This window comes from Muscardinus avellanarius (assembly GCF_963383645.1).
Source record: "Muscardinus avellanarius genome assembly, chromosome: 3".
NCBI lineage: Eukaryota > Metazoa > Chordata > Mammalia > Rodentia > Gliridae > Muscardinus > Muscardinus avellanarius.
In genome coordinates, this window is record NC_137788.1 from 16,599,475 (window position 1) to 16,619,337 (window position 19,863).

At 54.5% G+C, this 19,863-nt stretch overlaps 1 protein-coding gene across 1 annotated transcript in view; it reads right to left on the reverse strand.

Annotated features, from left to right (window-relative positions):
- Window positions 1–19,863, reverse strand: part of ECE1 (endothelin converting enzyme 1) — a gene marked incomplete at both ends in the record, with an annotated part of 56,375 nt that overhangs the window by 24,691 nt on the left and 11,821 nt on the right. Inside the window, 5 exons of the mRNA XM_080690564.1 lie at window positions 2,701–2,892; window positions 4,668–4,733; window positions 5,631–5,777; window positions 7,422–7,543; window positions 17,689–17,901. Coding sequence (XP_080546690.1) covers window positions 2,701–2,892; window positions 4,668–4,733; window positions 5,631–5,777; window positions 7,422–7,543; window positions 17,689–17,901 — 740 coding nt within the window. The remainder of the gene's footprint in view (window positions 1–2,700; window positions 2,893–4,667; window positions 4,734–5,630; window positions 5,778–7,421; window positions 7,544–17,688; window positions 17,902–19,863) is intronic.

Genomic DNA, 19,863 nt, shown 5'->3' on the forward strand with positions numbered 1-19,863 from the left:
CAGATAAGGACCACTGTCTCGAGGGCCGTGGCTGTGTCGTTGTCCCCGCTCTGGTGCAGAGTGGGCTGAGTGGATGAGCAAAGTCCTTTCTCTTTCTTTCCGTGGTCCTGGGAAATGAATCCAGGCGCATTTACCCTGGCCCTATTTTATATTTTAGTTTTTTATTATTTTTATTTATTTATTTATTTTTGCGGTACTGGGGATGGAACCCAGGGGCAGTCTACCTCCGAGCTACACCCCCAGCCCTACTTCTTATTCTTTATTTTGTTTGTTTGTTTATTTATTTTTGCGGCACTTGGGGATGGAACCCAGGGGCATTCTACCTCTGAGCTACACCTTGAACCCTAGTGTTTATTCTTTATTTCGAAACAGGGTCTCACTGAGTTGCAGAAGGCCTCACTAAGTGCTGAGGCTGTCCATGAACCCGGATCCTCCGGTCTCAGCCTCCCAAATGCTGGGATAACAAGCATGTGCCACCACGCCCGGCTTTTATTCTTTATTTTGAAACAGGGTCTCACTGAGTTGCAGAGGGCCTAAGTAGCTGAGGCTGTCTGTGAACTTCCATCCTCCTGTCTCAGCCTCCTAAACGGGGATTACAAGCACGTGCCACCATGCCCAGAACATATAGTGGTACTGGGGATGGAACCCAGGGGCATTGTACCTCTGAGCTACACTCCCAGCCTTATTTCTTAGTCTTTTAATTTTTTGAAACAGGGTTACATTGAGTTGCAAAGGGCCTCACTAAGTAGCTGAAGCTGTCTATGAACCGGATCCACCAATCTTCGCCTCCCAAATGCTGGGATTACAAGTGTGTGCCACCATGCCCAGCCTCCAGCTTATATTTTTATTTGGTAGCAGGGTCTCACTAAGTTGCTAAGAGCCTCACTAAGTTGCTGAGGCTGGCCTTGAACATGCAATTCTCCTGTCTCAGCCTCCCAAGTACTGCGATTACAAGTGGGTGCCACCCTGTCTCAGCCTCCCAAGTACTGCGATTACAAGTGGGTGCCACCACGCCAGGCTAGCAAAGTCCTTTTTGATCAGGAGAGAAACCCAGGCTTGAGGGGATGGGCTGCCACACACCCTGAGGTGCGGTCTTCTGCAGCCAAGCCAGGCTGGCATGGCGGGCTGCTGCCTCTGCTAATGCCCTCCCCTCTCTTCCCTGGCAGAAGAGAGCAGAAGCCACGGGGAGAGGACTCTGGGGCAGAATCTGGCGGCCTCACTGCGCTGATGGCTCAGGGCTGCTGTGTCCCCTCTGCCCCATCCGCAGTGACGTCAGCATCGCAGCCACTGTGTGGCCAGGGTGCTATTTCTCCAGCTGAGATCCGCACAGCTGGTGCAAACCAGATTACACCGTACAAACAGCATCTCCCTGTGCCCCCGCCTCGCCTCGGAGCAGAAAAACAGTGCCAGATGGTGCCCGATGCAGGCGGCGGGTCTCCATAACAACCCGCCTGGTGCCAACGTCCCTGGGGACCAAAGGGCAGCTGGCACCAGCGGGAGGTGGGCTCTCCCGCCTCAGTCCTGTCCGCACTTCCTCCTGGAACATCCTGCCAGCCTAACACGCACTCGCCTTCCGTAGCTCCTCCCTGCCTGGCCCCGGGGCCCTTTCCCTTTTACCCAAAGCCCTAGGCAGGAAGTCTGGGGTCATTTCCTATTGCGTGATCCCATAGGAGAGCAAAGCCCAAGGTGGCCCCAGATACATCTGTCAGATGGAGGGAGACAAAAGGCTTCTCCATGCAAGAAGGAATGGACAGGCAGGGCAGACTGGTCAGAGGGGAGGGGAGGGAGGACACGGGTCCGTGAAGCCCAAGGGCTGAATGGGTCCTTCCCAGAGAAAGGCCTGGCCAGCCATGACTCCTGGATGAGGGGATCAGCAGATTCCTCTGAGACCCCTGGGGCCTGGGATGGGGCTGGTGAACTGGAGGACACAGCTGGAAGGAACCAGCAGGCAGCCAGCTGCCGAGCCGCCACCAGGGGGCAGCGCTGCGCAAGTCCACCCAGGGTGGGTCACACCGGCTGCGGAAAGCACAGGTCTGACTTGTGGGCGGGGGACGCCGTCAAGGGCTCTTCTGCCACCTGGGAGCCTCCCACCCCTGACCCTGTCACTCCACCTTCTGGGTCAGAAAAGGAAGAAGTGTTGGATGGCAGGATCCGCACATTTACTTAGCGCCTACTGTAACCAGGCTTGGTGCCGGAAGACTGGAAATGTCCCACCCACATGAACTATTACTGCCACCACCATTGTCGCCAGGGGAATGCAGCTTGGTGAGGGAAGAGCCAGGTTTTGGGGTTACTGATACTCTTGTGGCCTTGAGCAGGTAACCTGGTCTCTCTGAACCTCAGGCTCTTTATTGTTTTGTTTTGGTACTGGGGATTGAACCCAGGGGTATTATACTCCCAGCTACACCTCCAACCCCGTTTATCTTTTTATATTTTGAAAACGGTGTCTCGCTAAGTCTGTCCTCAAACCTGCGATCCTCCTGTCTCAGCCTCCCAAGCACCAGGATGACAAGGATCCCCCACCACGCCCAGCTGAGCCTTGGTATTTCCATCTGTGAATCGGGCCTAACAGCCAGTCTTCCTTCACAGGGTGGTCTCAAGGATTTTGATACAGTGAGCGTAACCCCTTGGTGCAGAGAGCCCTGTCCGAGGCCAGCGGCCAAGGCTGACCCGCCCCTGCGGTGGTGGCGCTCAAGGTACCTGCAGCTCGGCAGCCGTCACTTTGTGGTAGATGAGCTCCTCATCCCGGCGCTTCTCCTGGGGGATGGTGATATTGGCCAGCACTGTCTCAAAGTCCAGGATCTGCTGCATCTGGGACCGGACAGCGTCCTCGTCGCCCCCGCCCAGTAACTTCCCCAGCTGGACCATGTAGTTCAGGTATCCGGTCAGCACCTGTGGGACCCAGCACCCCCAAACCGTTGATGGCTGCCGCCTGTGGCCCACTCGTCCACGGTAGGGCAGGGCTTGGGACCAGGGGCTGCGCATCTCACCAGGAAACCTGGTAGAAACATCACTATGGCAGTGATTTTGGTACCGTGTCTGCTTATTGGTTCCCCACGGCCCTCAGGATAAAGCCCAACACCTCTCACACCCATAGGTCCCATGTGAACTGTCCCTAATGTCCAGGCCCCGTTTTTCAGTGCGTGTCCTTAGCCATCTTTCTTTTCTTGGAATGAACCTTTTTTTTTTTTCTAGTGCTGGGGATTGAACCCAGGGGCATTCTACCTCAGAGTTACACAACAGCCCTTTTTATTTTTATTTTTATTTTTTTGTGGTACTGGGGGTAGAATCCAGGGGCTTTCTACCTCCAGGCTATACTCCCAGACCTACTTTATATTTTATTTGGAAACAGGGTCTCACTGAGTAGCTGAGGCTGGCTTCGAACCTGTGCGATCCTCCTGTCTCAGCCTCCCAAGCGCTGAGATTACAAGTGTGCGCCACCACGCCCGGCTCGACCTTTTTTACTTTGAAACAGGGTCTCAAACAGCAACCACTAAGTTGCTGAGGCTGGCCTTGAACCTGTGATCCTCCTGTCTCAGCCTCCCAGATACTGGGACTATAGGAATGAGCCACAGTGCTTGGTCCACATTGGTCTTTGCGTGACTATTTCCCCAGCATCTGGCCCTCAGGGGGCGCCTGCTCAGTACAGGCAGGTGCAACAGAGATGATCAAGCCTGGGAGACCCCTGGGGCATCTCAAAGGCAGTCTGGGGAGGAGACAGAGTCTATGGGCCTCGGAGGGAGGATCTAGACACAGAGGTCAAGCTTACCACTTCCTGGCTGGGTGGCCCTGATCAGGCCACTTAGTATGTCTGAGCTCCTTCCCTCCTCTGTAAAAAGCAGAGTTATACCCATTTGACAGACGAGGCAAGAGAAGTTCAGTGAAGTTGGGGGCGGTGGCTCAGGCTCGTAATCCCAGCATTTGGGAGGCTGAGACAGGAGGATCGCAGTTCGAGGACAGCCTCAGCTACTCAGGGAGGCCCTTTGCAACTCAGTGAGACCCTGTTTCAAAATAAAGAATAAGAGATAGCCCCCGGGCGTGGTGGCGCACGCTTGTAATCCCTGCGCTTGGGAGGCGGAGACAGGAGGATCGCATAGGTTCATAGCCAGCGGCGCTGGTTTAGGAGACCCTATTTCCAAAAAATATATAAAATAATAGGTCTGGGAGTATAGCCCGGAGGTAGAAGGGTTTCCAGGAACCCCAGTACCACCAAAAAAAAAAAAAATAAATAAAAATAAATAAATAAATAAAAGAAATAGGGCTGGGGTGTCATTTGGAGATAGAATGCCCCTGGGTTCTATCCCCAGTACCACACACACACACAAAAAAAAAAAAGTTCAGAGAAATTGACTAACTACAGCGTTTCTAGGAGGGTCAGGGAGATCTACACGAAAGGTTTAACACCCACAAGTGGTGGTGTGTTATCACTTCCTCTGTCCAGAATGGGGACAAATGACACTTCTCCTGTCCACCCCCCTCCTTGCCCATGACACCTGGCTATGAAAAAGCCCCGGCCCAGGCCTGCCTGTCACTCTTCAGGAAAATCACATGCTGTGCTGTCCCCACTTCTATGACCTGCCAGGTGCGCTGCGCGTGGGCACGGAGGCAGAGAAGCATCGTGGGGTGGGCTGGCGACGGGGCCGCTGCCTCCCAAGAGGCACACTCACCTTCTCGTTTTCCGTTTTGTTCAGGTAATAGTCCCTGGAGGGTAAGCCCAGGCCAGACTGGTCCACCTGAAGAGGGAGGCAGGAGTGAGATGGAGCCCACTGCCCGGCCTCTCCTGCGCCGGGCCGGCTGGCACACAGCCCCAGGGGACCAGCTCGGGTCCCGGCAGGAGCACAGGCTGGCAGGTGAGGTCACTGATGAGCCCACCCAGGGACGGGACAGATCTGACCCACTCATGGGGTAAGCTACAGGGATTCGGGGCCCTTCTGAAGGGCTCGACTGAGCATCCTTCCTCTTTAAGCACCTCTCAGCCTTGACAAAGGCCCCTCGCCTTCCCAGTGGTCAGGAGCCAACACCAGCTGTCTAACCATGGCCAAGGTGCTCAACCTTTCTGATCTTTGGGCTCCTCACCTAGAGAATAACTAAAGCAATACCTACTGTTGAGAGCTGGAGTGAGGATTTGAGGAGACAGTGCCACTAAAGGGCTTCCCGATGCCAGGCAGGTGGAGGAAGGTCGCTTCCTATGCCTGCATTGGCACCGTCTGGCTGCACCTTGACATACCTCGGGCAGGCACTATTATAGTTTGAATCATTTGGTTGATAAGGTTGAGCCCCTGGCATAAGGTCAGACAGTGCCGATCCTTAACCTGGGGCAGGCTCTGGCAGGGAGGGGTGGATTCAAAATTATTTCAAGCAGATCCACGAAGGCCAGAGGCTGAGGAAGGGGACCGAGAGGTGGCCCCAGCTGTGCCCAGCATTTAGCATCACTCGCTGTTCCTGGGGCCCAAGGAGGGTGGCCTGCCTTCTCATAGTCTCTGGTCTGCAAAATCTCACCACCAGAAATAACCCAGGCTGGAGACCAGGGGTCTGCCGCCGGCCCCGAGCAAGTCTCCTTCACCCAGCGCTTGCTAAATTCCAGATAGAAGAGGTCATCCCTGCCCTCCTCCGGGGCTCCAGGCGCTCACCTGGATCACGTTGCTGTTGGAGTTCTTGGAGTCTGCGCTGACGTAGACTGAGAAGAAGGGTGAGGTGCGGTAGTGAGCAGTGACCACCTGCAGGGTGTCCTGGAAGTTGTCCTTGGCCCAGGGACCTGTGATGTTCCAGCCTCCAAGCTATGGGGGGAGCAGAGCAGTGAGGTGAGGTAGGGGAGACCTGAAAACAAATTCTGCCTCTGCAGCTGACTTGCTCGGTGACTCTGAAGCCATCATCTGGCCTCCCAGAGCCTCCAGGACAAACAAAAGGGATGGTGTTCATTGGGGGTTTCTGACCTGTGAGCGGGAGACCCATGCGGAAGCAAAAACTTATCCTCCACACAAGAGCCAGAATCACCAGGGTGGCCCCTCTCAGAAGGGGGGCTGGATTGAGCACAGGAAGAAACTGTCCAGTGTACTATTTACTCACTGGACCTTGAGTCATGTGAATGTAATTACCATTAAAACATAAATCCAGCCAGGTGAGCTGGACGTGGTGGCGCACGCTTGTAATCCCAGCATTTGGGAGGCTGAGACAGGAGGATCACGGTTTGAAGACAGCCTCAGTTACGGCTTAGTGAGGCCCTTTGCAACTCAGTGAGATGCTGTTTCAAAATAAAGAATAGAAAATAGGGCTGGGGGTGTAGCTCGGAGGTAGAATGCTCCTGGGTTCCATCCCCAGTAACACACACACACACACACACACACACACACACACACACACACACACTCCAGCCAGGTGTGGTGGTGTACAGCTGTAATGCTAGTATTGGGGAGGCTGAGACAGGAAGATTGTAGATTGTAGATTTGAGGCTAGACCCAGCAACTTAGCAAGATCCTGTTTCCAAATAAAAACTAAAAAGGGCTGGGGGTGTGGCTTGGAGGTAGAACACTCCTGGGTTCAATCCCAGTACCACATAAAGATACATACATATATACATACAATAGGGCTGGGGGTATAGTTTAGAGGTAGAATGCCCCTCGGTTTAATCCCCAGTACCAAAAACAAACTACAAAAAAAAAAAAAACCCATAAATTCAATTGTGTCCATAGGGGAAAAAAAGATGCCATGTTTCGGAAAGGTTGAAAAGTTATGTTCTGCCTCGGTCTCTGTCCACGTTGGGCCTTTTTAAATCTGCTTGGTCTTCCCTGGCTTGGCACGTGTCGGCTCATGGGTCCTTGTGCCAGAGGGAAGGGACTGGGACAGTCCCCGTGCCTGCAGCCACCAAGCCTGCCTCAATACCTTCCTGAGCCTGGCCAGCAGGCAGGGCCCCCGAGGGGCAAGGTGCAGCCAGAAAACTCCCGCAGCGTCTATCTGTGCAGGCAGTGGGCCGGCCCTCCTCGAAGCCACCCTGGGCTGACAGGGAGGCTCCCCGCGAGGAGAACACCGTCCCTGCCCAGGAATGGGGGATACCTCGGGCTAGCAGGCTCCTTGCACAGGAGGGCTCCGTTTCTGGTCTGAGTCTCTATAGATCCTTCTGGAACAACATACACCTCCACCCCCACAGACACACCTTCCAAGGAAAAGGAAGTAACAGAGAGGAAGTTTTCCCCCGTGACTACGGCCCCTGTCCCCATAGAGCGGCACCAAGAGACACAGAGAGACATCTACCACAGATGGTGGCAGCAACCCACACAAAAACACAGACAGTGCCACCCGCGCAGGGACGCGCCCTCAGGCAGCCCCAACACACAGCAGCAGGCAGGCATGAGCCAGCGGGGCACCCGGAGGGCCGGGCAGGAGGCGGGTGGCGGGAGGCTGCAGACGGCGGCCCAGGGCCTCACCTTTTCGATCAGCTCCATCAGGGGCCTGGCCCTGAGCTCCTCAATCCTCGTTTCGTTCATACATGCACGATAGTACACCTGGGCCTTCCTCTCTGCCTCACTCACGCTGGCTGTGGAATTTTCTAAAAGGACAAGAAATAGTAGAGTTTGTAACGAGTCCCCGTTGGCCTGTTGGAGCGCCCTGGGCAAGTCCTTGGAGCCTCAGTGTTTTGGGCTACGAAACAAAACAGGGTTTTGCTGTCAGGTACAGGGCGGGGAGAAGCCCAGCCACAGCGGGCAGGGGTGCCCCGGCAGAGCCGCAGACCGCAGGCGCTCCCCGTTCCCAGCTGAGTCTCCCCCTCTGCTGACCGGGCTTGCAGACACGTCCCTGGGATGGCAGCCAGGCCCACCGTGTGGGACAGTGGGCTTCCCTGCCAACTGACATGCGGCACCAGCTCCCCGGCCCAGTGTCTGTGGTGGAGACCTGTCTACTTTTCAGATCCCAGCTGACCTTTTTTGTGAGAAAGACTGGAGGTGGACGAAGCTTGAAAGGCCTCGTTCATTATGAATTGACTTTCCACTCACGAGACTGATAACCACCCTCAAAGGGCCGCCTTCCCCGCCCCTCCAGCCGGAGCCAGCAGCATCTCATCTTTCTGTGGTTCTAGACTTTTCCCTCTTCTCCCTCTCCTCAGCTCCTGGTCCCGAGGCCATCTGCCGAGGGCCACACTTCTGTACGCACAAGGCACGCGTGGTCCCCATCTACACCCAGTGGGTGTGACTACTTCCTGCTGCCCGGTCCTCAAATTGGAAACAGGGTCTCACTAAGTTGCTGAGAGCCTCACTAAGTAGCTGAGGCTGGCTTCGAACCTGTGCGATCCTCCTGTCTCAGCCTCCCAAGCGTGGGGATTACAAGCGTGCGCCACCACGCCTGGCCCCTTTTTTCTTTTTGTTCTGAAACAGGGCCTTGCTAGGTTGCTGAGAGTCTTACTGAATTGCTGAGGCTGGTTTCCAATCTTCGATCCTCCTGTCTCAGCCTCCCAAGTGCTGGGATTACAGGCTTGCGCCACCTCACCCAGCCAGTGGCTAATTCTTTCCCTGAAGTCTCTCCCAAGATGTTCCTTCCAAAAAGCCACAGCACTCTGGGGACTGAGTGGCGGGCACCAGGCGAGGCACAGACACAACCAACTCCCTCCTCTCAAGGAGCTCCTGGCCTAGGAGAGGGACGGCATGCAGAGACCGCGGGACTCCAAAAGGCTCTGACAATGTGATGTCTTTGAAACATGGAGAAAAGCCACTCCGTTTGGAGGGCAGAGGGCTTCCAGAGATGTCCTATCAGAGCTGGCTCTCAAAGACGAAAAGATGTTCGTCAGGCAGAAATGTGGGCAAAGGGCACTGGCTGGCAGGAACGCAGGGTTTGAGGCCAGGAAGGAAGTATGAAAGGGCGTGCTGTTTGAGGACAAGAAACCTGTGTGTGGCCCCTGGGCACAAGTCACTTCCTGGCCAGCCTTTAATCAGCGTTCCCAGCCCTCACCCTGAGAACGCCCCATCCTCCAATTCTTACCATAAATATAGCACAGTGGTATCACTGGTCAAAGAGCATCCAGCCCTCGTCTAGCTGAAGTTGGGGAGTCAACCCAGACGGGATGGGCGCAGGCCGGGGGTGGACGGAAGAGAGACCCAGAGGCAGGAGAACCCCCTGAGTGACAGACAGCAGTCAGGGCCTTGGCGGGCAGACGGTGCCGGAGACCATGGGCCATCACGCTGCCGAGCTCTGGAAACGCCTGCCTGCGTGTCCCCAGGCCCAGAGGGAGCGGGCAGATAGACGAGTCTCTTCCCTCAGGAAGCAGAGCTCCAGGGGGTGCACAGGGGAGCTCCCACCCTCCAGGGGCCTGGTCTCCATGGTAGCGCTTCCCAGGAGTTAGGCTCTCAGAAGGGCTAGCAGAAGTGCTCTCTGTCCAGTGGGTGAAGAGGCCGGGCAACAGAAAGATGGTCGCCAGACCCGGAAGTTATGTGCCACCATTCACATCTGGCTCCAGCCATGACCCTGAAACGCCACGGCCAGCGTCAGGGGAGGTGCTCTGTGCCCTGGCTGGAGAGCAGGCCCGGCATCTCCCTCCCCCAAGGCCCAAGGCCACCAAGATAAGAGGACCAAGGATCACAGCCAGTTCTGAGTTCCAGCTTTCTCTGGCACCTGGGGGGAAGAGGTCACCTCCCAGCCCTATTTTATTTTATTTTATTTTATTTTATGGGACTGAAGCCAGGGGCGTTCTATCTTTAAGCTATACCTCCCACCCTTTTAATTATTTTGTTTAGAAACAGACTCTTGTAAGGTTGCCGAGAGTCTTGCTACACGGCTGAGGCTGGTCTCTAACCTGAGATCCTCCCGTCTCAGCCTCCCAAGTGCTGGGATTGCAGGAGTGCACCACTGTGATTGCTTTCACGCGGCTGTTTAAGCTCCAGGCTAGGTATGGAGAAGCGCAGACCTGTCTGCGTGAGGCCTGCAGCCTGTGGTGAGACCGAGAACAACCAGAGACACAAGAGCATCTAATTCCACACTGGTGAACAGAAGAGAAAGCCCGGGAAGCCTTGAGAACAGCGGGAGAAGAGCGGAGCTGGCCGAGCTACAGGCTGAAGGAGGCCGACATAGAGTGGGGCTGGGGCCGTGCGTGGGCTGCATCGCCCCGCATTCTGTGTCTTAGGCACCCATGTCCCAGAACCAGCCCCGAACAGGCACAAAGCAACCTGAGCTGAAACGAGAGCTCAGGCCCGCCTGATGGGAGGGACGCGGGATCAGGGGGAGCCACGCGAGGCCGGAGCCCCCCGAGATTTGCGTGGAGAAGAAATGGGACGGGGACAGGCAGGTGTGCGGCTAGCCAGGGCCAGTGTCCAGCCTCCTCCGGGTGTCCCTCACCGGAACCCAGTGCGCCAGCTGGCAGGCGCACGAGCCCTGGTAGAAGTTAAAGCTCCTCTTCCTGGCCCGGGGCCCTGGGACCAGCCCGTAGCGTACCCCGGAGCACCTCTGACCTCGCATGAGCCAAGAGCTGAAGCTGGAAGGCCAGGGGGAAGCGCGCGGGACAGACCAGGTGGTGAAGATGGGAACTGGGCCCGGCAGGGAGGGGGAAAAGAAATGTTTGGAATGTATTAGCAAGTAGGGTCAAGAATGGTGCCAACCTTCCTTGGCATTGGCAAGAAGCTACTGTCATGAGGATGTGCAGCCCAGGGAACGAGGAACAGGTTTAGGAAACAGAATAAGTAAAGACAGGTTTGCTCTGAAGCTTAGTTTCAGACATGTGGAAGTCTCTCTCTCTCTTTCTCTTATTTTTGGTACTGAGGATCGAAACTGGGATACATTCCCTCCGAGATATACCCTCAGCCCCCCCCCCCTTTTTTGGCAGTACTGGGGATGGAATCCAGGGTCATTCTACCTCTGAGCTACACCCCAGCCCTATTTTTGATTCTTTATTTTGAAACAGGGTCTCACTGAGTTGCAAAGGGCCTCACTAAGTAGCCGAGGCTGGCTACAAACCCGCACGATCCTTCTGTCTCAGCCTCCCAAATGCTGGGATTACAAGCGTGCGCCACCACGCCCGGCTCAGTCTCAGCCCTTTTTTATTTTGAAACACGTTCTTGCTAAATTGCTGAGGCTGGCCTTGAACCTGTGATCCTCCTGTCCCAGCCTCTCAAGTACTGGGATTACATGTGTGTCACCATGCTCAGCAACAGGTGAAATTCTCTATTATGTATCCAAGTGGAACCCTGGGCCTGGGCTGGGGAAAGGGGACACATTTTGGAGATGGTGTTGTAAAAATTATTTGGCAGCCTGGGGCCAGACCAGAGGGCTTCCAACTGCCTGGGTACTTCCTTCCAGAAGCCCCAAGTTCCAGAAACTTCGTTGGTCATTTCCCGAAAGTCCCAGAGAAGAAAGACAGTGTACCATTTAATCAGCCGGCTTCTTCCCCTGGGGGCTTCTATTGGAACGCCCTTCCCCACGTCACTGCCCCAGGAGGAAATGAAAGCCAAGCAGGCCCTGCCCGACGAACAGCTTCCTCCGCAGGAGGGCTGTCTGGCTGGGGCCTGGGGGGCCCTGACTCAACATCAGGGCAGGACCAGTGTTTATTTTAGATAAAACCTATAGACTCTGCTCAGATCACAGGCCTTGGAGTCCCTTCCTACCAGGGAAAAAGGGGGTGCTGATAAAGGAGGCGCCTGGTTCTGCAGGAGAAGGAAAGGGTAATAGTGATATCACCTCCTGGTGCTTACGCAGGCCACGCCTGCTCTGCTCAGGGGTCTCCCCCGGGGACACAGCGAGGCAAAGTTATTTCAGAGGAGGCAGAGCCATGTGCTGGGATCTGAACCCGGGCTGCCTTCCGCCTCCTCTGTGTTCTATGTGGCTCTTGTTAGCATCACACCTGATTTATAAGCGAGAGGTTGGATGACTTGTCCAAGGCGGCACTGGGGCCAGGACCAGAGCGAGTCTTTCTGCTTTCGTGGTAGAGATGTGTGTGGAGACCAGCGGGGACCCAAGGCAGCCCAGTGGCCCTGCGAAGCCCCCCCCCCCATCTCAAATCAATGAGTCCACAAACGTGCAAAATGCAGTTGTCACTCTGCCAAGGCAGAGCCTGTCTACAGAGGACAGGAAGACGGTGCTCAACCGGACAGTAACAGCGAGGAGCAGACCAGAATGAAACCGCAAGAGCAGACCCTGGTCACCTGACTCACGGCCAAGCCATGGACACGCTTCCTGCTCTTGGGATACGGCAGGGCGCGTGTGTTTCTCAGGGAGACTGGTGTCTGGGAGAAAGGGATGCACGCACGAGATGTTTTTTGTATTCATCTTAGAGCCTAGGTAGCGGTGAACGGGACAGAGGCCCAAGGAGCAAGTGTAGCTCAGTCCACAAAACACCCTCGGGACACATAACAGAGGAAGTGGGTTTAAGAAAAGTCTAGAAACCGGACGAGGTGGCGCACGCTTGTAATCCCAGCATTCGGGAGGCAGAGACAGGAGGATCACAGTTTGCAAAGTTAGCTACTACTTAGTGAGGCCCTTTGCAAACTCAGTGAGACCTTGTTTCAAACATAAAACGGAATAAAAAATAGGGTTAGGGGTGTAGCTCGGAGGTAGAATGCCCCTGGGTTCCATCCCCAGTACCGCAAAAAAAAAAAAAAAAAAAAAGTCTAGAAAGGCAGGGTGTGGTGGTATACAACTGTAATCCCAGTACTTGGGAGGTAGAGATGGGAGGATGGCAGGTTTGAGGCCAGCCTCAGCAATGTAATAAGGCTCTCTGCAACTTAGTGAGACTCTTTCAAAATAAAGGGCTTGATAGAGCGTGGTGGAGCACGCTTGTAATCCCAGCATTTGGGAGACTGAAACACGAGGATCACGGCTGGAGGACAGCCTCAGCTACTTAGTGAGGCCCTTTACAACTCAGTGAGACCCTGTTTCAAAATAAGAATAAATGGGTTGGGGGTGTAGCTTGGAGGTAGAATGCCCCTGGGTTCCATCTTCAATGCAGCCAAAAAAAAAAAAAAGGGCTGGAAGCCAGGCGTGGTGGTGCACGCTTGTAATCCCAGTACTTAGGAGGCTGAGACGGGAGGATCTACACAGGTTCGAAGCCAGCCTCAGCTACGTAGTGAGGCTCTCAGCAACTTAGTGAGACCCTGTTTCCAAATAAAATATAAATATAGGTCTAGAAGTATAGCTCGGAGGTAGAAAGCCCCTGGGTTCCATTCCCAGTACTACAAAAATAAATACATAATAAAGGGCTGGAGGTGTAGCTCGGAGGAAGAAGGCGCTGGGTTCCATCCCCCAGTGGCTGCACCCCCCACACGAAGTGTCAAAGTGTTTGGGGGCGGGGTCCACTCTCAGTGGTAGACTAACATAAGCCAAGCATGGCTGGAAAGCCCAAGGCGAAGTCAAAACTAAGGGGTGGCGGGCAGGGCTCACGTGAGGCCACATCCTTGTCTCCCCAAAGCCCAGGAGGTCAGCCCACGCGAGCCGCCTGGGGGAGCGGCCGAGTGTGGGAGACGCGTCTGTTCCACACGGCTGAGGTCAGCCCCTCCGGCCAGCAGGCTGCCGGGACATGCCACGGTGGCACCCGGCCTAGTTCAGCCCACCTCTTCAAGATTTCTTTTGAGGGGGCTGGTGTGGCTTCGCCCATCAAAAAACATGTATGCCTATAAACCTAGCACTCGGGAAGCTGAGACAGGAGGATCACAGGTTCAGGGCCAGAGGATAGTAACTTAGTGAGGCCCTGCTTTTAAGTAAAAAATAAAAGGGCTGGGAGTGTAGCTCAGAGGTAGAACACCCTGGGTTCAACCCCTAGCAACACACACACTCTAAGAAAAAAATTATAAATGTACAGCTTACCCAAGGTCACTAGGTAAGAGAGTGTTAACAGCTGTCCTGTCTGGCCAGTGGACACCCCACTGACACTGGAAACGTTCTTTTCCAATTATGTGTGGTGACATACGCTTGTAATCCCAGTACTTGGGAAGCTGAGACAGAAGGATCGTGGGTTCAGGGCCAGCCTCGGCAACTTAACGAGACCCTGTTCCAAAATAAAAGAATAAAATAGGACTGGAGGTGTAGTTTGGAGGTAGACTGCCCCTGGGTTCCATCCCCAGTAACACACACACACACACACACACACACACACACACACACATCACATAAAAGCCCCCTTTCCTCTCTCCAGCCAGCGGGAAGCCCTTCCCAGGCTACTGTGGAGGAGCCTGGGCTCCCACCGATCCCAGCGCCAGCGGCGCTGCCCGTGTGAGGGCGGCTGGCTGAGCGCTTTGTCTCAGGGCAGCCGAAACCTGCCTGGCCTTAAGCCCAAGAACGCACGGGCCTGTTTTCCTGCATTCTGCCCGCTACCCACTCAGCCCCTGCAGGGCTTCCCAGGATCAGAACCCCAGGTGCCAAGGCACACTGATGAGGGGCCGTCTACACTGGCTCCCAGGACCCCACAGCGTGCCTTCTGGGGAGGCTCCTGGTCAGTCCGACATGGAGGCCCCAGCCAGATTAATCAGTCCCGGGCAGAGCTTGCTGGCCTGGAGGGTGCAGCAGAGCTGAGCAGCCACTGCGGAAAGGAGGCCGGTGAGCCACGCCGCTCGCCCTTGAACCTGTTGGTGAACCCGGTTTAGGAAGGGTGGAGCGAGAAAGGCTGCAGGTTCTGTGGCCCCGTGGCGCTCAGCTCCACCATTTCCTGGGAACTCCCTCCCTCCCTTCCCCTTCCTTTCCACTGGAGATTGAAACCAGGCACATTCTACCTTCAAACCATAACCCCAGCCCTATTTTATTTTTTATTTTGAAACGGGGTCTCGCTAGGTTGCTGAGAGTCCTGCTAAATGGCTGAGACTAGCCTTGAACCTGTGATCTTCCTGTCTCAGCCTGCCAAGTACTGGGATTGCAAGTGTGCACCGCCACATCCAGTTTGGTAAAGTTACTTAACATATTGGTGATGCGCTATAATCCCAGCACTCGGGAGGCCGAGAGAGACCGGAGGATCACAGGGTCGAGACCAGACTCAGCAGCTAAGCAAGGCCCTCAGTACCCTAGCGAGACTCTGAGCAACCTACTGAGACTGTTTCAAAGCAAAAAATAAAAAAGGCTGGGGGTGCGACTCAGCGGTAGAATGCCCGGGGTTCAATCCCCGGTCACCAAGAAGCAAAACAAAAACTCTGAGCTTGTTTCCTTATGTATAAAATGAGAAGGATAATTTCTAAGTCCCAGGTTATAACGAGGATTAAAGAGGCCATAGATACGAGCCGGGCGTGGTGGCGCAGGCTTGTAATCCCCGCGCTTGGGAGGCTGAGACAGGAGGATCGCACGGGTTCGAAGCCAGCCTCAGCTACTTAGTGAGGCTCTCAGCAACTTAGTGAGACCCTGTTTCCAAATAAAATATAAAATAGGTCTGGGAGTGTAGCTCAGAGGTAGAAGGCCCTGGGTTCCATTCCCCGTAACACCAAAAAAATAAAAATAAAATAAAATAAAGAGGGCACAGATATAAAGAACTGAGCAGGGTGCCAAGCACATGGCGGACATTCAGCAAACTCCGTCCCTCCTCTTTGCTTCAGGCCCTCAGTGCCCGTGCCCCTGCAGGCCCTCTCCAATAAGGTGTGACGGGAGCTGCGTCTGTCCCTTACACCAAGGAGATGGCGTGGGACAGGGGAAAAGGCACAGGACCGGGAACCATGAGGTCTCAGCTGTGCCAACCATTCGCCTGTCTTGAAGACATCTCTGGACCTCACTCTCCTCATCCCGAGAAGGAGGCAAACGATACCTTCCCAGCTCCCACCCGACAGGATCAATGGGGTCACGTCACCGAAGAGCTCTGGCCAAGCCCAGCCCACGGTACTGAAGGGCCCGCTGCTTAGCCGGCGGAGCTGCAGGCTGCCTGGCTGTGTCTTTAGACACCGGAAAAGGGACACCCTAAATTCCAGTCTAGAAACCACAGACATATTTGCATTTAAAGCTTCAAGCTCTGAAAGGAAAGGCTGGATGGCCTTTGGAACACATGCCTGGTGACATCAGGAGGGGCCATCTCAGGCGAGGCTGGGCTGTTGCTGGCATGGAGAGTTCTTTTTCTTTCTCTCTCTTTTTTTTTCTTTCTGGTACTGAGATTGAAACTGGGGATATTCTACCTCTGAGCTACAACCTCAGCCCTACTTTTATTTTTTGTTTTGAACTAGGGTCTCACTAGGTTGCTGAGAAGCTTGCTATGGTGCTGAGGCTGTCCTCGAACCTGCGATCCTCCTATCTTAGTCTCCCAGGGGTGAGGATCCCGGCTGCCAAGAGCGTTAAGTCAGGACATCTGTGGTCCAGCGTGGTGTTGGCATCCCCCTTTGAAGGAGGACTCCCTGGGCAGATGGGACTCAACAGACACGAGCCAGGATACAGCTGCAAACAAGACAGATGGGATTCTAACCTGGGGACAAAACCACCAACATCAAGGTCAAAGGACTTTGGCCAGACAGCTGATCCTGCCTGTCTGGTCGCAGGGAGGTCAGGAGACTCCTGCCCACGTGGCAAGATGATCTCCAACAGCTGCTACCACTTTCACTGGATCGCAACCTTCAACTCTGCTCTAGGGTACCCAGCCTTGATTTTTTTTTCACTCACAACTTTCAAGAGTCGGGCATGGTGGCGTCTACTTGTAATCCCAGTACTTGGGAGGCTGAGACAGGACGATTGCAGGTTTGAGGCCAGCCTCAGCTACTTGGTGAGGGCCTCCACAATTCAGTGTGACTCTATTTCAAAATAAAGAACAAAAAGTAGGGCTGGGGGTGTAGCTTGAAGGTAGATGCCCCTGGGTTCCATCCCGTACCACAAAAACAAACAAACCAGCTAGTCAAGAACTAAGCTGCAGCTTGAAGCCACCATGGAACGAGGGCAGCGGCCAGCTCTTGTGCACCTGTGACGTGCCACGCAGGCTGATGCTTTGTGTGTGTTCTCTAATGCTCAAGGCTCTGCAGTTTGGACCAGGCGTGGTGGTACACGCCTGTAATCCCAGTTACTTGGAGGCTGAGGCAGGAGGATCACTAATTGAAGGCCAGCCTAAGCAACTTGGTGAGACCCTATCTCAAAAGTAAACAAAATAAGCTGGGTGTGGTGACACAGCACAGTATTTAGGAAGCTGAGACAGAAAGAGTACAGGTTCAAGGCCAGCCTCAGCTACCTAGTGAGAAGCCAGGCGTGGTGGCGCACGCTTGTAATCCCAATTTGTAATCCTCTGCTGAGACTGGAGGATCGCGGTTCGCGGACAGCCTCAGCTACTTAGTGAGGCCCTCTGCAACTCAGTGAAACCCGGTTTCAAAATAAAGAATAAAAAATAGGGCAGGGGTGTAACTCGGAGGTTGAATGCCTCTGGGTTCCATCCCCAGACCCAGAAAACAAAACACACACACACACACACACACACACACACACACACACTACTGAGACCCTGATTCAAGGCTTTAAAAAGGGCTGGGCTGTAGTTTGGTGGCAGAGTGCTTGCCTAGCATGCGCAAAGGCCCTGGGTGTGATCCCCTTATCTCAAACAAAACAGCTCTGCAGCTGAGTATTATCCATCCCATTTTACAGATAAAGAGACTGGGACTCAGAGATCGGCCACGCACTGGGCAGGGAGACACGGCGGCAGGCAGCGGGGCCTCCGAGCTCTGGGGTTGCTCTGGGGCTCCACGGCCTGCCTGCCCGTGGGCTCCGCCGAGCCCCTCCTCCGCTCAGGCCTGGCCAGCCTGTGGCGGCGCAGCCTCTGCGGCCCGCCCCGGGGCCCGCGCTTACCGAGCAGGTGCTTGATGATGGCCTGGTTGTGCTCCCAGAGGTTGCTGAAGGTGCCCCAGCGCGAGTGGCCGTCAGGAACGGGGTTGGCCTGGATCCAGCCGCCGCAGGCGTAGCTGAAGAAGTCCTGGCAGGGGTCCACCGAGGGGTCCATGGAGCTCAAGATGGAGCTGGTCACGGAGACGCAGGCCTCGCTCAGGCACACCGGGGGGATCCCTGGTGGGTCGAGGACGAGGGTCCAGTGAAGGGCAGGCAGGGAGGAGACGCCCGGAGGCCGCAGTGGCCTGGGGCCCGACGGACATAAGCCCCACCCCGGCCTGACCAGAGACTCGGAACTGGATGGCTGGACCCCTCACCAGACAGGATTCCAACAGATTCCGTTTCCTGGCTCGTAAAATAAGGCCCCCATTGAGCTGCCTAGAGTCCCTTCGGTTGTTTAAAAGTACCTGAAAGCGGGGTGCTTCTCTCTCAATCACTCTTTCCCTCCACACTGATTATTCCCTCATGCTCCACAAATTAATTCGCTTTGTTCATGCAGGCATCTATCCCACGAAATAAATACAGTGTCTCCCACGTTCTTTGCAGAGTACTCTGTACGCGTGCACGCACACGTGTGTGTGACCAGCAGGCAGACACACAGAGGATATAAAAGTAAAGTCCTTTTCTTCAAGAGCTAATACTTTCATTGGAGATACATAAACAAATCCACGTAGCCAGGTGCAGCGGCCAGGCTTGTAAACCCTCCCTACGGCAGCAGGTGCAGGTGTGACGCCCCTTGTGGAAAGATGAAGAAACTGGTTGGGCATGGTTGGCACACGCCTGCAATCCCAGTACTTGGGAGGCGGAAACAGGAGGATCGCAGGTTCCAGGACAACCTCAGCAACTTAGTAATATCCTGTTTCAAAATTAAAAAGAAAAAAATTGGGCTGGGGGTGTAGCTCAGAAGTATAATGTTCCTAGCTTCAATCTCTAGTACAAGAAGGGAGGATGAAAGGAAGAAAGGAAAGAAGGAAGGAAGGGAGAGAGAGAGGGAGGGAGGGAAAGAGAAAAGGCTGGGGGTATAGTTTGGAGGCAGAATGCGCCTGGATTCAATCCCTAGCCCCCAAATAATAATGAGGAGGAAATACTTTTTAAAGGGCTGGGGGTGTAGCTCAGCAGTCAAATACCCCTGGGTTCACTCCCCAGGACCGAGCATGTGGACAGAGAGAATCCTTTCTATGCTAAGACTGCTGCTGCCATTTTTAATATTTCTTAATCAGAATCGCAGGCCCCAGTTCCCAGCTGCTGGATGACTGGAATCCTTGGGGGGGGGGTGGGAGGCGGAAGATAATTTCTATGTAGTTTGAAAAGACCTATTCACTATTATGATATAATTTCATATTTGGAAAAGGAAACGAATACTTATTGTTATTATACACCAAACCACAGGAAGTAAAGCTTGAGAAAATCTTGGCAGGTGGAAATACCCAGAAGACAGACCGTGAAGGGGAACGTGGGCTCGCAAGCAAACCCAGACACCGGGGTCCTGAAATCAGCCCTAGCGGGTCGTGTCCTCGGCTGCGCTGGACACGGCACCAGCTCCTTGCCGGCGGCTGGGCAGCGGCTACGGACCGTCCAACTCCGCGCAGTTTGAAGACCTTTACATCTAAGGCCCCAGTTCCCTTGGGAAATATTCCCAGAGCGCCTTCCTGCACAGGGCCCCTTGACTGCTACCCTAGGATGGACTAGACTGTGTCAGGGCCATCTCCCTATCCACCCCTGGTAGGGCCAGTGTGTGTGTGTGTGTGTGTGTGTGTGTGTGTATGTGTGTGTGTGTGTATGTGTGTGTTACTGGGGATTGAACTCAGGGACATTTTTTTTTTTTTGCTACTGGTGTTTGTATGTGTGTGTGTGTGAGAGACACACACAGACAGAGAGAAAGAGACAGACAGATGACTGAACCCAGAGGCATTCTACTTTTGAGCTGTACCTCCAGCCTGATTTTATTTCTTACTTGTAAACAGAGTTTACAAGTAAGGTTGATGATAGTCTCACTACTTGCTGAAGCTGTCCTGGAACCTGCAATCCTCCTGTCTCAGCCTCCTAAATCCTGGGATTACAAACCCAGCTCTGGTACTAGTGTTTGAGCCCAGGGGCTTTCTGCCTCTGAGCTACACTTCCAGCCCTATTTCATCTTCA